Source organism: Centruroides vittatus, unplaced genomic scaffold (assembly GCF_030686945.1).
Source record: "Centruroides vittatus isolate TY-2023 unplaced genomic scaffold, ASM3068694v2 contig_918, whole genome shotgun sequence".
In the NCBI taxonomy this organism is placed as follows: Eukaryota; Metazoa; Arthropoda; class Arachnida; order Scorpiones; family Buthidae; genus Centruroides; species Centruroides vittatus.
Window position 1 is genome coordinate 1,095,519 of NW_027122605.1, and position 17,125 is coordinate 1,112,643.

Below are 17,125 nucleotides of genomic sequence, written 5' to 3' on the forward strand. Positions count from 1 at the left end.
CGCTACACGGGATTTTCCGTCGGTTAATATTCATTTCTGTTTTCATTCGAGTAATTGTTATTTGATAGTCTGGTACTAGTAAACGGGATGGCAAGTCGTGCCATCTGGCGACCCACGAAAGAAACACAGGCGGTGGAACGAGGGGGGAGAAAAAAGTAGTTTCCCGGAGCGGACTGGCACGAACTAAGTCGAGGACTTTTAGAAAAGAGAAAGGCCGCAGTTGTCTGAGACTCTTTTATTGTCTGTGCGAGATTACATATAAGTTCTTTGAGTGACGACAAAACGAAAAAGCAAAGAGCGAGCTTAAATAAAAAGATAAAAAGTGCGTATCTCTTCGAGTCGGAGTTCTTCGCTTGACACCTCATTAAGGACAAGTTCCCGGGAGTGCCGCTAATTATCAGTGTTAATGAGGGAACTGTAACATTCCCAATTAACTGTCTTAATTTCTTAATTATCGCGCTCGGCCTGGAAATGAGCGTCGGTTCCTACCGTGTCGGACGTGGATGGCGTCCAGGCTGGTGCTGAAACGGAACAACAACAGAAGGGATTAGAAACAACGTTAACGATAGATTGGCTGTTCGCAGTTTGGTCAAAGTAATGACGCACCGCTTGTAATTACGGCAGTAAATGAGTGTTTTTCGGGCGAGGATACGGCCAATGCGGAAAGCGGGGTGGACGGCTCTCTCCTCTCCTTTTCCCACACTCTCGGCATGGCTGGCGGACTTGTCGGTCCAAAGACAAAGCCTCCCTATTGTGCCGTTTCGATGGGGGAGAGGTTCGGGAGGGCCCGTGATGTATGAGGCCGCAACCGGGACCCAACCTATCATTTACCCACGGCCGGGAGTGTCTTATAAACCCGATACGACACGGGTTCCGGTTTGCCCGAAATTCCGAACTGGAAAAAAATAATGAAAAATGCGTTTTTTTCCTATTTGCGCGGCCTTAATAGAGTTTAGGCGGGAAGAGGAGGCATGCCGCTCTTTACCCAGTCGATGAGTCTTAATTGCCAATCGCGACCGGCACCAATTCAATTGCACGAGTCATTTGGCAGCAAAGGGTTGGGAATGACATTGGCAAGTCGGAATTAGTGGCCAACTTTAGTAGGATGAGGCGTGGGGTCCCGGTGACGTCACGCCAACTTTAGTCCAATGGAGAAGCGACGGCCAGACTCCGCCTCGCCCGGTTATGCGGGAGCAACAAGACCGTCCCATCCCGTTTTACTGGCCGTGGGGGAGCTGTAGGTGGTCTCGTCGGGCCCCCTATAAACTCGCAACTCTAATCAACGACGCCTGACTTATGATTGTGCGGTCAAGATCTCGTGCCGGGGATTCCTCCCCTGGGTTACATACCGAACCCGCCGTAATCACCGCTAGAGGAGGCGGTGGAGCGGCCAGACTTGGTAATCAACTAGTCTACGTCATTTATCTGGACCACGAGTTTGGAACCAAATCTAGAAACGGAACGGAGGTTGACTCACTTTCCATTCCATCGAAACCGACGTTAAACTTTAACTCAACTTTAGTGGCCTGCTAGAAATTCGAAAATCGTAAATTATCCGGCCCAGTCGTTTCTCGTTAAGATCACAAAACCTAATCTATTAAATGTCGCTGCGTATCCGCAGAGACGAAACACTACTGGAGATTTATTTAAAAGAGGCATTTCGAAAATATAATTGAAAGGCATTTCTTCACACCTGAGGGATGAGAGTGTTAGAATCGACATCGATCATCCTTCTTCTTCCAGGAAAGCTCGTTCCTGTACTTCCAGCAGCTTAATTCTTGCTACTTCCTCTTCGATCTGTCGTTTTTCCTCTTCATATTTCGATAGACGATTTTCGATCTGAAAAGAGAATATTAAAAAAAATGTAGAAAAACCCTTCTTTTGGCATCCAGGTACACTCAGGTGGGTTCGAGGGTGCCGCATTCCATTACTGGCGCTTTTTTTTCTTTACTCGACCCATAAATTTCTTTTGACACGTCATTTTCCTTTCGTCCGTCCCCCAAGCATAGTCGAAGCGTAGAAAAGAGAAAATTGCGTCTGACCTCGATCACTGCCTTCTTCTTTCCCTCTTCTACGCCTCCCGGCCGGTCACGTCTACGCCACTCCCCCAACCACGTGTACATTCTCGGTCTCTCTCTCTGGTCATTTTTAAACTAAGATGAATATCGTGATGCTCGACTTCTGAAACGCAACAGTTTTAATAAACAACAGGTCGAAGGAAAACTAAAAGGAAAAAAAAGACTATTTCTTCTGGATGCAATGCGCCAGCCAAGGTTAAAACAGACTAAGCAGCAGTTCCGAAGCATTCTTTAGTTCATTAAAAGGACAATTATTTTGACGCCAGGTTAAAACGAGGCGACAAATATTGATCACCAGTAACAACGGATTCTCCCGAATGACAATTCTATTCCGTTTGACAAATTCTCTTTTAAAAATTAGAACTCTCCCATTGTGGACTATCCCGCACTACACACGAGCCTAGTGGTGAAGTGCAATATATTTTTTTTTAACAACAACGTTAAAACCCGTGACCCCGACCCTCTGACCTTTCGAGCCGCGGGTGGTTAGGTGACGTAGGCTATTAAACGTCTCGGGATGTCGGAAATCACTGCAAAATAGAGCCCCCTCCCCCGGCATACACTCGGAAGAAAAGAAAAAAGTCCAATCGACGGGAGGATTTTGTCTTTACACCTCCCAGTTTCGAGCGCTATTATCTCCACCACTCCTCCTCTTCCCTTCAAGTCATGACCAGCTGGTCGGGGTAGCCTGTAATGATGTTATTTATATGCAGGAGAGTTCTCTAGGGAGGGAAGATAAAGAGGGGAAGGACGGACCGATGCTGACACCAATCTCCCCTCCACGCACGCACGGTCGACTGCGCCATCCAGATATCTTGGATTACCGTCGTGGTTAGAACTGGGATTTACGGCCGGCGTCTCTTTCCGTTCTGATGTCTGCACTCTTGAAAACCTACGGGAAACTCTATCCAAATTCCAGATTCGGTCCGACTCTAAACGAGTTCTTTCCATTTGGCGCGAAAATTATCTTCTTTTCTATGTTTAGTTGTCGACGACGACTTCCGGCCTGAGCTAAGTAATTCACAAATCTTCATCAAGGTTAAGCCGTAAATCAAATGCCCAAAACCGCGGTCTAATGCTCATTCGGCGTTGGTAAGGAAGAGTCGAAACGAAGTTGGGTCCCCGAGGAATTGACTGGCAATCCCGGGGATTATGAGTGGACCCAGTCACTTCTTGCTTATGACACTTCCCTGGGTAATAAAATGCGCAGCACCTCCGCATTGCTTACAACCCGTAAATATGTAGATGTAATGACATGCTGTCATCCCAGGAGTCATAAAGTTCAATTTATCTTGGCAGTCTTAAGCCCGTCGGAGTTGTTTTTTTTCTTTCTTTCTTTTGCTTTTGTTTTTAGTCTGGCTCTGGCGCAATTGCGGAATGACGCCGGCTTTCCCTACGTTAAATGGCAATGGCGTATGTCAAACAGTCATCTCTCTTAATACTTTGTCTAACGAATGAGTTCGATTATAAATTGCTCCCACCTGCCTGCTTCTTGACCGATGTTGGTAATTAAATAGCCTGTTTCCTCTACTAATCATTAAAATATCGAAGGATTTCTCTACTTTTAATTCCAAAAAACAAACTTTTTCGCCGCAACTTATACACTTCTTCCGAATTTACAAACCTTTTTAATTTGTTGTAACGACAGTACGTAATCATTTGTATCTTCTACAGCAACATTCTATTATAACGTATTTTTAATTATCGCAATGGCTTTAAACGTTATTTCGAAATTTTATCATTAGGTCAGTTTTTATTAAAAACATGGAATTATTATTTAATTTGTCATAAAAGATACCTTCTGCAATTATTGGCAAACATTTTTCTAAAGATTTTTTACCAAAAATTGCAGAAGATGTTTCTAACGAAACTAATGTATGTCCCATACCTAACAATCAATGAAAGATGATTATCACTATAGAAACATTTGTGAGAAAGAATAAAATAAAGAGTGATTCATTTGATTGTCTAGAAATCGATAAAATTACGACAGTGAGATCAGAAATTTCCAGGAGCTAGGAATTTTAAGGATTAACACAACTGACAATTGCATATTTCATTCTGAATGCAGATCTTCATTATCTTTCTTTAACTTTTAACAACAGCTGTAAATGGTATAAAACACTCTAAAATAAATACCACTCTAAGTTGAAAATATAAATAATTATAATTAGTAAACATTTATAAGATAGATTCAAATAAGATTAAAGAAAGTTTCTTAGTTTTTTATCTCCCATTTTTTAAATCGGTAAAACTGATAAAAATCCTTTTCGAGAAGATTATGTTCCGGAAGTTTATTTATACATTTTATGCTTAAATAAATATTTAATATTTGAGAACTTAAAAAATATATATGAATAAAAGATGCTACAAGAATTGTTTCTCCAGCTTTTAAAATTTAAATAGAAACAGATAAGTGAAATATTAATTTTTCTCAATAAATCATTAAATTATTGAAAATTATATTTAAAATACTGTACTTATATACATGGATCTCTACAGAAAATTTTCCTGGAGGAAACAAATAATTATATCAATAAATTTTTATTTATTTATTTAATTTTTGGGTTTTTTTTCCTAGAGTATATAATATAGTATTGTATCAAAGTATCAAAGGTGTAAGGTTACATATCTCAAACACTTTTATGATTACAATTTGTGGAGTTTTTACTGGATCGCAGGGAGGGCGAGTGTCCCATCTGCCTCCCTCTGCAGATGCCCATGCTTATATATATTTCAAACTAAGTAATAAATATTTAATAAATGAATTACTGAGAGATACTTTATTTAAAATTTCATTTCTGTTAAGATTAGTAATGAAAAATTATGTTAATTATTCTTTTCTAATAATAATTACTATATAGGGAAATGGTCTCTGGCAATGGTTCATGGTATATGTCTACAAAAATTATTGAAAACAAGGACAATAAAATTACAGTATTCAATATCTTAATATAAAAGTACTGAATAATTAATCAAAAATAAAGTAGAAGCATATGGAGATGCTATCGAAAAATTACAATATTTTACGCATTTCCTACTGAAATTTCTATTTTATTTATTTATTTATCTTTAATTTTTAAAATTTTAATTTTTTGAACAATTATAGATTTTTAAATGCTAAAAAAATAAATTGATAAAAAAAAAATTGCATAAAATGTAAATAAAAAGAAATATTAGATTAAATGATCTAAATAATACCTTTAAGTAATACTTCAGGATAATCTGCTAATAGATTAATAAAAAAAAATTGATAAATTACTTTAAGATTTGCAATCTATCTTAATATAAACATTACATTTTCCATTGAAGAAAATTAAAGTTTTCAGAGAGACTGAAAATAAGTTATTGATTGTTGAAATAAGTCTGTATATGGTATTCCCAATAAAATTAAATTTTCTGAATGTAAGATTCAAGTTAATGTATAAATTATATTATAGTCGGAAACAATAAAATATGCTATTTTCAAATAGTTTTCATAATTTGCGCTGAATCATCATAAAATGATAAAATGTCAAACTGTCTGTTTAAAAAAAGGATATAACAACTGATAATTGTGGTAGACACATATAAATAATAAGGATTTGTTTAAATAATCTGCCTTTTCTTAGAAATAAAAATATGAAAAAAATTATTTTATATTTAATTAAGTTAATGTAAAATGCTTTAAAGATTTTATTAATGTTATTTTTAATTTTAAAAAATTTTACAATGCAATTACAATTCACATTTTTGAAGTATGCACATAAATTTTTACAAATTAGACCAATTATTTTATAGAAATACATTAAATTTTGTGAAATATATTCTGTAAACTAACGATCTTCAAAATAACAATCTGTTCATTTATTTTATGCAGAAAAATTAAAATTAAGAGCAACAAACTTCATTTAATTTTAATTTATAATGCAAATTTGTTACTATGTGGAAAAAGAATTATATTTTTGGTTACAAAAATGAAAATTATCTGTAAATATAGACAACCTCTAAATATCACTTATGATCTTACAAAAATATCATTTGTAGTAAGTGTCATAAAATATTTATTAATAAATTAAAATGAATAATTATACAGTATAGTATAACCCTTGTTTTTTATACATTTGTTAATTCCTTAAATAAATTTTTGTTTTTTCAAAACATTTAAAGTTATTCTTTGACTGTTAAATCTTCAGTTCACAAGTTTCTGTTTCACATAAAATAATGTTCAGAAAATGTATAGTAAAAAGGAATGTAATGGGTTTTCAAAAATTCTTAAAATGAAATATATTGTCAACTATAAATTTAGATTATCTGATTTCTTAGAAATGTTTATAAAATCCTAAAGTTCAAATATGAAAAGTGTTTCATGAGATATCATTTTAAAGCAAACTTAAAGTAAGAAGAAAAAATAGGAACCTAATGAATATTTCAATCTTCTCAAATAAGTTAGATATTTCAAATGTAAGTAATAAGAAAAAATGTTATGTATGTACTAAAAAAATTCTAAGACCAATCATTAGAATCTGTCATCGAACAGATGACAAATTCTAATTATTGGTGTTAGGAAACTAGACTAATATTTGTTATAAGCTGTTTTCAATGTTAAAATTGCATAAAAAATTAGAACTTGTTAGAAATTGTTGGGTTGAATTAACCTAATTGATAGAACATATTTATACAACTGATTTTTTTAAAGTCAGTTGTATAAATATATTATCTGAAAGTTGTCATTTTTCTATCTTACATATGTAGCTTGACCTTATAACATTATCAATAGCTATTGTAATCTGTAATACTTTAAAAAACAAAAGAATTGACTTCTCTATACTTGTATCACAATTTTTTTAGTATATACATATTTTTTCTTATTACTTACATTTGAAATATTTCAGATGATTGAAATATTCATAGATATTAATGTTAATGCTTTATAAGTATAAGTTGGATAGAGTTAGATAACCTAAATAAATAGGACTTAAACATATGGACCAGGTGTATATGTTTTTGTTTAAAGTTTTGAAACCAATTATATCAATAATAATAAGTTCTTTGTTAGTTTTCCTCCCATTATGTTTTTAATATAATTAAACAATATTTATTATTAATAGTGGAACCGTCTACCAGAATTTGGAAAATGTGGGAGAAAATAAGGCATCTACTGGTCCCAAATAATATCATATATCTCATTGTCATTGTATTAAAATTTATGCTTGATTGTTATAGTTCTGTAGTATATGGGTTACATTAAATACTGTAAATACAGTGCACTGTATATATTAGAAAACACTTTGTATTGGTTAACTATTGATGTTATAATTATTATGTTTTTGCCATGTGTTTGTAAACTGATGAGGAGTCCTGTACCCGAAATGCATACTTACCTAAATTTGAATATGATTATTAAAGACTAACTTTTTATTAAGGATCTAGTCCTTCTTTCTGTCGGCCTTGGTGCGATAAGCCCTCCAATTGTTAAGTCCTATTTATTTAGGTTATTTAACTCTATCCAATTTATAGTCGTGGGCTAAAAGCGTTTGTTTATTATTAGCTTTATAAGTTATTAAATAATAATGGAAAATACTTAAAATAATATCAAAATTAAATATTCTCTTTAATACATCTAAGAATGGTAAAAATGTTAATATGTGTACCTGTCTGGAGAAATTCTCCAATCAACATTTAATTTAACTAATTGGTTAAAAATCTGAAAATTTTCAGCAAATTATTAAATATGTAGTATTTTTAATAATTAGATTGTTAATGTTATTCTAAAATAATATGACATTAATTTTTAAAAAGAAATTTTTAAATTCATATATATCAGTTTTAAAGCAGTTTTAAAAGCATATTTTATTCTAGAGAAACTTAAATTTATTTTCGCTTTAATATAGTTATGTATTATAGTTTGTAACTGTTTTCATTTTCATTTTTGATTAAGCAGAAAAAACTAAAATATTTAAATACTGTAGCCCCTTGTTATAGTGTTCATTTAGATATATTGCATTTTTTGTTTTTTGTCTTCCAAATATAAAAGTGCTCTAGCCAATAATTAAAAAAATAAATTGATTGTTGGAATTTCTACCAGCAAAGAAACATTACCTTATTTCAATCATTGACTTGAAACTACCATTATATGAAATATAATCTACAAAATAGTAAGTTGGCATGGAGATCAAAAACAGACAAAACAGGTGGCTAGATACATTAGTTACATTGTGCCATCTGATGTAATACTTATTCAATTTGTCTCCTGACGTGTGATATAACAAAGGGCGGTAATATAAAATAATTTTCATAAATTTCAACAATAAACTATCAGATTCCATTAATTTAATATAATTTTGATTTAATGTTACTATTCATGTATCAATATTCTTTGTGTCTTAGTTGATAAACTAAGATACAGAATTTGAAAATTTTCAGAATATTCTATACAGTACATTTCATAGTCTATGAAAAAGTTTATTAAATAAAAAAGAATTTAAATAATTGATGTTAAATAAATGCTGAGCAATATTTTTATAATAGTTAATTATTATAGATTTTAATAAATGGAAGCATGATGTAGTAGCTTAGCCATTTAATAATTATTAATGCTGGATCAATGATTTAATTATTTAAATTTATTACAATTAGATATTGTAAATATGGCTTGGTAGTTATTAAAAATAAATTACTTTAAATTTTGTAGCTAGATACTTTTACATAAATGTCATATTTTTGTTTAAGAACCATGGATTAAATATAATTATAAATATTTGTAAAAGATGAGATATGTTCATTAGCATTTGAAGACCTTGCAATACATAAACTGGGAATTTGTAACTCATGGTTCCTGATATTTTTATATGTTTCTTAGAGAATGATCCATTTAGGGATAATGGTTCCTGATAGCTATTCCTCAAAAAGTTTCAAATATCTTGATTGACACTAGAGATGGACCAAGTAAGTATTTTTGGCTGAATGCCAAATACTAAATAATTATTCAAATGTTGCTATTGCTGATACTGAATATTTTTACCTTTAGGGAAGTAGGTAAAATGTGGTGGCTATAAAACTGGGCTGTGTTGTCTTATCCAGTGGTTGCCAAACTGCTATGCAAGCCATTGACACATATTTATCCAGGAATGAGCTGGTATCAAACCTGCTGCAGTTCTAATGGCAAATTGTCAAGCCATTCATCCACTGTTGTATTTAAGATGTTCAGATATCTGTCACTATTCAGGGTACCATCAATGAATATGGGACTAAGAAGCTTCTGAACCCAAATTCCATGCCAGATGCTTAGGATAAAATGCACTTGGGTGTTGCATAAAGTCACATGCATTGTGGAGCATGTTCTGCCCAGTGGGTGCACATTGTGATGGTTATACATTACATCCTGGTAAAACAGTGCCATGTCAGTCCATAAAATGTGCTGAAGAAGTTGTGATTTCTCATGCTGAAAATTTAACATATTGTTGCACCACTCAAATGTGTACATTCTCTGCACATTGTGCTGATTGCAGATAGCAGTGGAATGGTGTATGCCATGGTGATGTAATAGCCAGTGTATTTCAGTCTATCACAGTAACCTATGCTGGAAAGATCTCATTTATCCCTGAATAGATTAAGTGGATACCCTGTATTTAGTTAGTTACATTATTTTCCATTTTCTTTCAGTTATTTTGAGTTTTAGGAGTTGAATTATGTTAAATCTACCTGCTATCTCAATACTTCTCAACTAGAGCTTCCAAAATTTCATGGTAAGATTTTAATAATGAATGGAATTTCATCTCACTAATTAAATATTTTAGTCATATTTAAATCTTGAATAATCTTCTATTTCTTTGTAAATTGAAGTTGTGAAGATACAAGTTAAGCAAAACCTTTTTCCTTGTAAGTATATGCAATATACAAATCAGTAATGTTCAAAAGAACATTGTCTAACTGATACAACAAGCTTTCCTTCCATGACAGGAAATGGACATTGGTGAATTGCAATGACTGAGGCTGAAAGTATTGGACTGTTTTACTGGTCCTAGATTTCATGAGCACATATAACACATCAAGTGTTAATAAAGAAATTGGAATGGGAGGGCTATATTCCATGTACACTGGCTTGGTTGACAACTTGTTCCTCTCTGTATAGTGATGATTTGTTGCATCAACTGGGTCCTAGCACCATTTCAAGCACCTTCATTTGAAAGTTAGTCAGACATTAGGAAGTTCTAAATAGCTCACTTTGCTGAGCTGAGATACCTGTTCAACACATCTATGCATTACATGAGTTACAATTATGCTGATGTTAGGCTGAGGGAACATTTGTTTACAGATGTGGCTCACACTCCTCTCATCTGTCTCCAATCTATTGGACTGTCTTGTAGCACAGTTTGGGCTGCCTCAATTGTCATCCCTTCTGGTTGTCTTAATAGTGGCAGTGGTACATATTTCAAGAGGTATGTTAGATTGTGCTTTGGAAAACAGATTCCCTTGGCTTAAGACTTTTAATTGGGCTACAGTAATTTTTATCATATATACTATCATCAAGCTGTTTTTGATATCACAGTCTTGGTTAGGGTGGATGAGGAGAGAAGGATTTCTACTCTCTCATTTGTTTTGGGTGCATTCCAGTTGTTTGCCTGATTATGCAGGCTCAGGTTAAGGTAATGTAATTAGGCTAATGAGTCTTCCATTCTAGGTACAGTAGAGAGTCGAAAATTGGCACCCTGGTAATCGGAATCGCCCGATAATCGGCACGATTTTCAGTCGGACTGTGTCATGCTGAATCGAACGTTTTTGATACTAAATTTAATTCTAAAGTATAATTTTCATGTTTTTATATTCTTCAATATATTTATTTTGTTTGTACAAAATAAAGAAATAATTTTTAACGATATGATAGCCTCGATTATTATTATAAAAATTTTCGTTAGGCTTAAAATCGACGAAAATTCAACGCAAAGCGACACGCAACGGAGAAAAACTCAACAGGAAGCGACACGCAACGAAGAAAAATTTGAACATCGGACAGGTTAATATATTTTTTCGTACATAGACTGTAATCGGAACAAATCCCTAATCTGAACAACCCCAGTCTCCAATTGATGCCAATTTTCGACTCTCTACTGTAGTTCTGTCTCAACAGAGGATATAGCAATTTTTAGCAATGGCCTTTTATCAGGATTGGATTAAGAGATGGTTATTATGGGTGAATGTAACAAGAGGCATATTATAAAAATTCTATATAGAGGCATCTGAGACTGTCTTTATGGTTTGGTTTTGACTTATTAGTTATTTTGAATAAAATCATAAATGCAAAGTTCTAGATAATCATATAATGATACACTAAGCATCAATACTCCAAAAGTTTTAATCATGAATCAATGAATGCTTTTAGATCCATTGATTTATAGATCAGTGAAGAGCTTGAAGAAAGATGTTAAGTTATTAATAATAAAGATTTGGAAAGTCTCTTGATGGCTTGAGCTATATCTTGAATAGATAGAAAGAGAGTTGGAGATAACGGGGCCAAAAAAAAAAAAAAAAAAAAGGAGAAACTGGATTTTGTGTGCCAACGATGTGTTGGAGTAGGATTTGTTTTAGATAATGTGATAGGTTTCATTTATGAGTGTTTAAAATCTGTTCCAATGTTAATAAGAATTTAGTATGTAGATATTGTAGATTTCAAATTGTTAAAGTTGATAAAATATAGTGACAGAGGTGACTACATCAACTCAGATGTTGTAGGTGTTTGCTGGAATTTTGAAATGTTCTGAAACCTTAACATTTTTATATATTCTTAATTTCAAAAACTATTCTAATTCTTGGTTCTAATTTGTTTGAAGTTTTTTGGGACTGTTTAGAAGTAATAGAACCTTAATCCCTGAAGATGGACTGAATAAGTTTGAAAGCACTTGGATATTTGTGTTAAATATTGTACTCTAATAGAACAGTTATTTTTGATTTATATTAAGAATGTTCAATAGTAGTCTGCACTTTTAAAACAGATAACAAATCACATCAAACCATATTTTTTCCTGTTATAGATTAATTTGAGTATGAAAATTGTAAAATATTGACCAATCATCCAAGATTTAGAATTTACTTTCATCAGAACTATTAGAATGAATTAGGTTGCCAAATGCATGAGAAAAAACAAATGACACAAAATTTTAGATGTATCATATACAAAAAACTGGTGGAAAGCATTTTACAGCATATTACAGAGATTAAAAATTATTATAAAAAAATAAAGATTTTAGCATTTGTTATTATTTTCCAGCAAATATTGTTTCTAAATCATAATGTCCAGATCAGAGCCAGCCCAAGAAATAGTGGGACCCAGTGCAAGGTTGTCATACTGAGCCTTTTAATTAAAAAAATAGTGGTTTCGAACAACAAAATAATATTTTAATGGTAAAAATACCACTATTAAATAGATTAGCAAAAGTTAGTTAACTTGGAGAATAATGAAATGATCAATTTCTAAATTACACAAGAGTTGAATCATGCAGGATTGTAAGGCCTTGTGTGTTGTCACACCATTTGCACCACCCACCAGCTGACCCTGGTCCAGATATTAATGAGAAGATCTAAATAAATACAAAAAAAAAACAAAAAAAATGTTATAGACTTAACTAGAAATTGTTTTGAAACTACATAATGCATGCCATAACACACAAACTATAACTGTTGGTCACAATATATTCATATAGAACTATATAGATATGTAAAAACTAAATTTTAATATAAAAGCTAATATGTTATTTTATAACTACAAGCAACTCCCAAATAACATGGTTTGGCTCTAACACTATTAGAGCCAACATACACATATATATTTTATAGGTAATTCAAAGATTTTTTCAACTTTTTTCATAGGAACTTTTTACTATGAACAAAGTTGAAAAAGACTTTGAATTACCTAGACAAGTGCCATCTTTGAAAAACCTGTACACAAATCCTCTTATACTAAGCAAATTTTCTAAATTTTGTTTCATCTAATACTAAATTTCAAAAACATTTGACTGTACCAGGCAAGGTGCTAAGCATCAGCTCATAACTTCGAAACCATCATATCTTCAGATAATTACATTTTTAGAAAAAATTTTAGATTAAAATCTTTGTATTTTTTTTGCTTAGAGTTAGAATATGTGATAAAGAAAATCAGCATTTCTATTTGAAAAGTTGAAGTTGATATTGGCTTTACCAATAATAGTACAGCCTGTGGGGAAACTGATAGCATCACCTTGTGGTCTCCTTGATATAGTACAAATTTTGTCTGGAACATTTTTTTATAGGATACAAACTTTTCATGATATTTGCATGTATTGATTAAAATAGGACACTGTATATATTTATATATAGTGCAACCTAACATGTACATACAGTAGTATGTAACAGCATAGAAATGACTATTGTTGTTTATGATTTAACATTATGAAATGATGCTGAGTAACGCTTTTAAGATGGTGTATAAGATAGTGATTACAACATGTGTTCAAAATGACCAAATTTTTCCTAGATATACACTCACACTCTTTTCATAAGATTAGCGGCTACTTTATATAGAGTTGACAATGGCACATTCTGTATCGTGTAGCAATGCTAACTTTAAGTTCATCAACTGTATGGGGGTTACAGTGGTATACCACTCATTTAAGATAACCCTACAGGAAAAAATTTGGTGGTGTAAGATCAGGTGATCTTTGGGTCACAAATTGATTAAAATGAGTATATCACTGAAAAATTTGGAAGAAGTGCCATGGTGTTACCAATGTATGACAAATGGCTCCAACAGCCAATAGAGATGTATACTGCTCAACAATGAATACACATTGGATCTGAGGAAAAAAACCTATTACTTGTGATACCAACAATTATCTAATACAGCCCACTCACACTGTGCTTCTTGAAGTCAGCATGCGACATGAGTCACAAACCACAAGTGCTGCCGTCTGTTGAGAAAAATATCTGGTGGCTATGTTGCATATGACAATATAGACATTTGAAGATGTGGTTGTGTGACTTTTTAATCACACTGTATGTATATAGATTTTCAAATTCATTAAGACTTTATTCCAATTAAGTTAATTTTGAATTTAAATTATTATAAATTTTTAAAAATTGATATTTTCTAAGTTAATCAAAATAATATACTGATAATATTGATATAAAAAACTGTCAAAATCAGAACTTTTATTTTTAGTTTTTTTCAACTATAATAAGTGAATTACTTTTTTCAAAGATTTCTAAGATAAGAAATTGGATAATCAAAATGATGGAATTAAATGTAAAATAAAAATTGTTTAACTTATAATAATATTGTTCATATAATCAAATATCATTGTATTGAAATATTATATAAGAAAATTATAAATATCATTTAATTAACATTAAAAATTTTCATTATTAATTTTCTTTCTTTAAATTTTTCAGATCACATTGACTTATTTGATCAACTCTAGAAATAAATAAATATATCTATTCATTAAAAAGTAAATCTAATCATTCCAACTTATATCAAACAAAATTAAATGAAATTAATGTTAATAAATTAAAGTATAATCAATTCAATGTTCTTTCTAATCAAAATTATGTTTATTTTTTTAATATTTGATTAAATTAAAATTAAACTAACATTAAAATTATTGATGTTTTTAACAAAATTTTAAAGATATTTCTTGAATTAAGACACTCATTAATTAATGAAAATATTATTTTTGTATTTTTCTAACATTTTAAACACTACCTACATTTCATTTAATATTTGCAGGAAATTTAGTTATTTATTTATTTTTCCAAATAAAATATTTTTGTTTATATGTTGAATTCATTCATTTTAGACTGATTATATAAATATGTAACAAAGTATATTAAAAAACTCAGCAGTGTAATATAAAAGCACTACAATTTATATTATAACAACGATTATTTTCTTATACTAAATTCTGTAAATTCAAAATTTCATAAATATAATAAATGCAGAAACTATGGGTGAAATTAACATTAATTTTTAATTACAGATTGAACTTTAATAAAAAGTCCAATCTGTAATTGAAAAATCCAACAGATTGGATTTTTCAATTACAGATTGTTATTAAAAGTAATAACAGAAAAATTTAAATGTAATATTTAAATAGTATAAATATGATTCAGAAACAGTAATGCTCTTTCATACCTGAGTTTCTAAGTGTTTTTGAAACTGACTTATATTGACAATTTGTTTTTCTTCTTTTACTTTATTTCTAAGATACATTAATTCCTTCATCAAGAGGTCTGTTTTCTGTAATTTCTCTTTTCGCCTTGTTATATTCTTTTTGATTGCCTCTTGAATTTTACGCATCAATTCTTTTAAAATCTATATTAAAAGAACAAAAAATTACACAAATATAATAACTTAATTATTAAAACAAAAGTTTGCTAAATTACTTTATTCATTATACTCTCCCTAGCTTCTCTGTCTTTATTCCACTCATCTTCTCTGCTTTTCCATATTCTTTCTGCTTCTTCACTATAACGTTTAAGACTTAATGTATATTTAAAAAATATGATATTAAAAAATTTTTAACAATGTTTTAAGTGTACTGAACTAAAATATTAATTATCAGTTTTTATTTGATAAGTAATTCATACAAGTTGAAATTTATTTATTTATTTCTGCAGTAAAAAGAAAAATTTATAAAATTCATTTAAAAAACTAAATAAAATTTTAATAATTTATTTCATAATTCAAATCAGGCACTTAATTACAAATGTCTTTTGGTGCTCCCTTAACAATAGCAACTGCATGTGATGCATACCCTGTATGCCTGTTTGTGGTGGACCAGATTACCATACTAAAATTTTTTTTGGTTAATACTCAGAGGTGGTCCTAGAATTTGCAAGGCTCTAGGCAAAATTTATTTTTGAGGTCCATTAAAAGAATTATTGAGGTAGAAATAGATTTATTCAGGTTTACAATAAAATGAACATTTTTAATATAAAACAAACAGTAGTTGAACACAAAATAAAATAATGAAAATGTGTAGTACAATAGTTTTATAATGAATTGGAAAATTCAATAGGCATACAGAAATTAAGAAATCAGATGTTAATTTCTTTATTACTGTTTAATTAGTCAAAAGATATGTAATCTAAATTATTTTAGATATATTTTATATGATTTTTAATTATAAGTAGTTATTATTATTATTATAGTAATTATTTTTCATTATTATGATAGCAAAATAATTGTATAAAATAATTCTTATATTGATAAGATAAATTAAATTCTATTCTAAAAGTATAATTATTGATTAGGTAATTACCAATTCCATTATTTGTGTAATGTAATGATTTTATATTTTACAAAAATCTAAACTAAATATGTAATTATCAGAATATTTATAAGAAATATTTTTATTACTTCAACAACAAACTTCATTTTGTTAAAATAATATTAGTTATAATTTATGAATTGTTTGAAATCTTGACCTTGCTATAATTCTAAATATAACTATCACTAAAATTGGCATATAATGTTACTATTTTCCAATCATTTTTAGAATTATATAATCACAATAATAAAATTTTGTTAATCACAAAACAGTGATAAAATAATTGAAAAATGAAAAATGGCTATTAAAATCTGAAAAATTTGCTTAATTCGCATTAATTTCTGTACTATAAAATATAAAAACCAAAAACTGATAATATAATGAATATTTTTGAAGCAATTCTAGAGAAATTCTAGATCAGTGGTTCTTAACTTTTTTATACTTGCGGCCCACCAAATATTTCATAATTTTTTGTGACCCCCATTTTTTAATAATAATTTATATTTGTTAAATTATCTATAATAAATTGATTTTTTTATTATTGCTTTATTTTTTTATATAATAAATGTAAATTATAACTTTATTATTTCATTATCTATTTAAATAACATTCAAACTTTGCAATTAAACACGAAAACTCATTAATTTTTAACAAAAAATAAAATAAGAAACATGTTGATAAATTGATCCAAAGTTGATGCTAAAACTAAACTAAAACACCCACAACTTGTCATAAAGATTTTGCATATCTTTTGCAAAAATATTT

General features: G+C 30.4%; 1 protein-coding gene across 1 annotated transcript in view; it reads right to left on the bottom strand.

Moving 5' to 3' along the window:
• Nucleotides 1-220: 220 nt before the first annotated feature.
• The window catches only part of LOC136984379 (trichoplein keratin filament-binding protein-like), a 31,836-nt gene continuing 14,931 nt past the window's right edge, over nucleotides 221-17,125 (bottom strand). The window contains exons 8-11 of the mRNA XM_067281348.1: nucleotides 15,474-15,555; nucleotides 15,223-15,402; nucleotides 1,694-1,839; nucleotides 221-521 (exon numbers count right to left, since the gene is read on the bottom strand). Coding sequence (XP_067137449.1) covers nucleotides 1,726-1,839; nucleotides 15,223-15,402; nucleotides 15,474-15,555 — 376 coding nt within the window. The 3' untranslated portion in view covers nucleotides 221-521; nucleotides 1,694-1,725. The remainder of the gene's footprint in view (nucleotides 522-1,693; nucleotides 1,840-15,222; nucleotides 15,403-15,473; nucleotides 15,556-17,125) is intronic.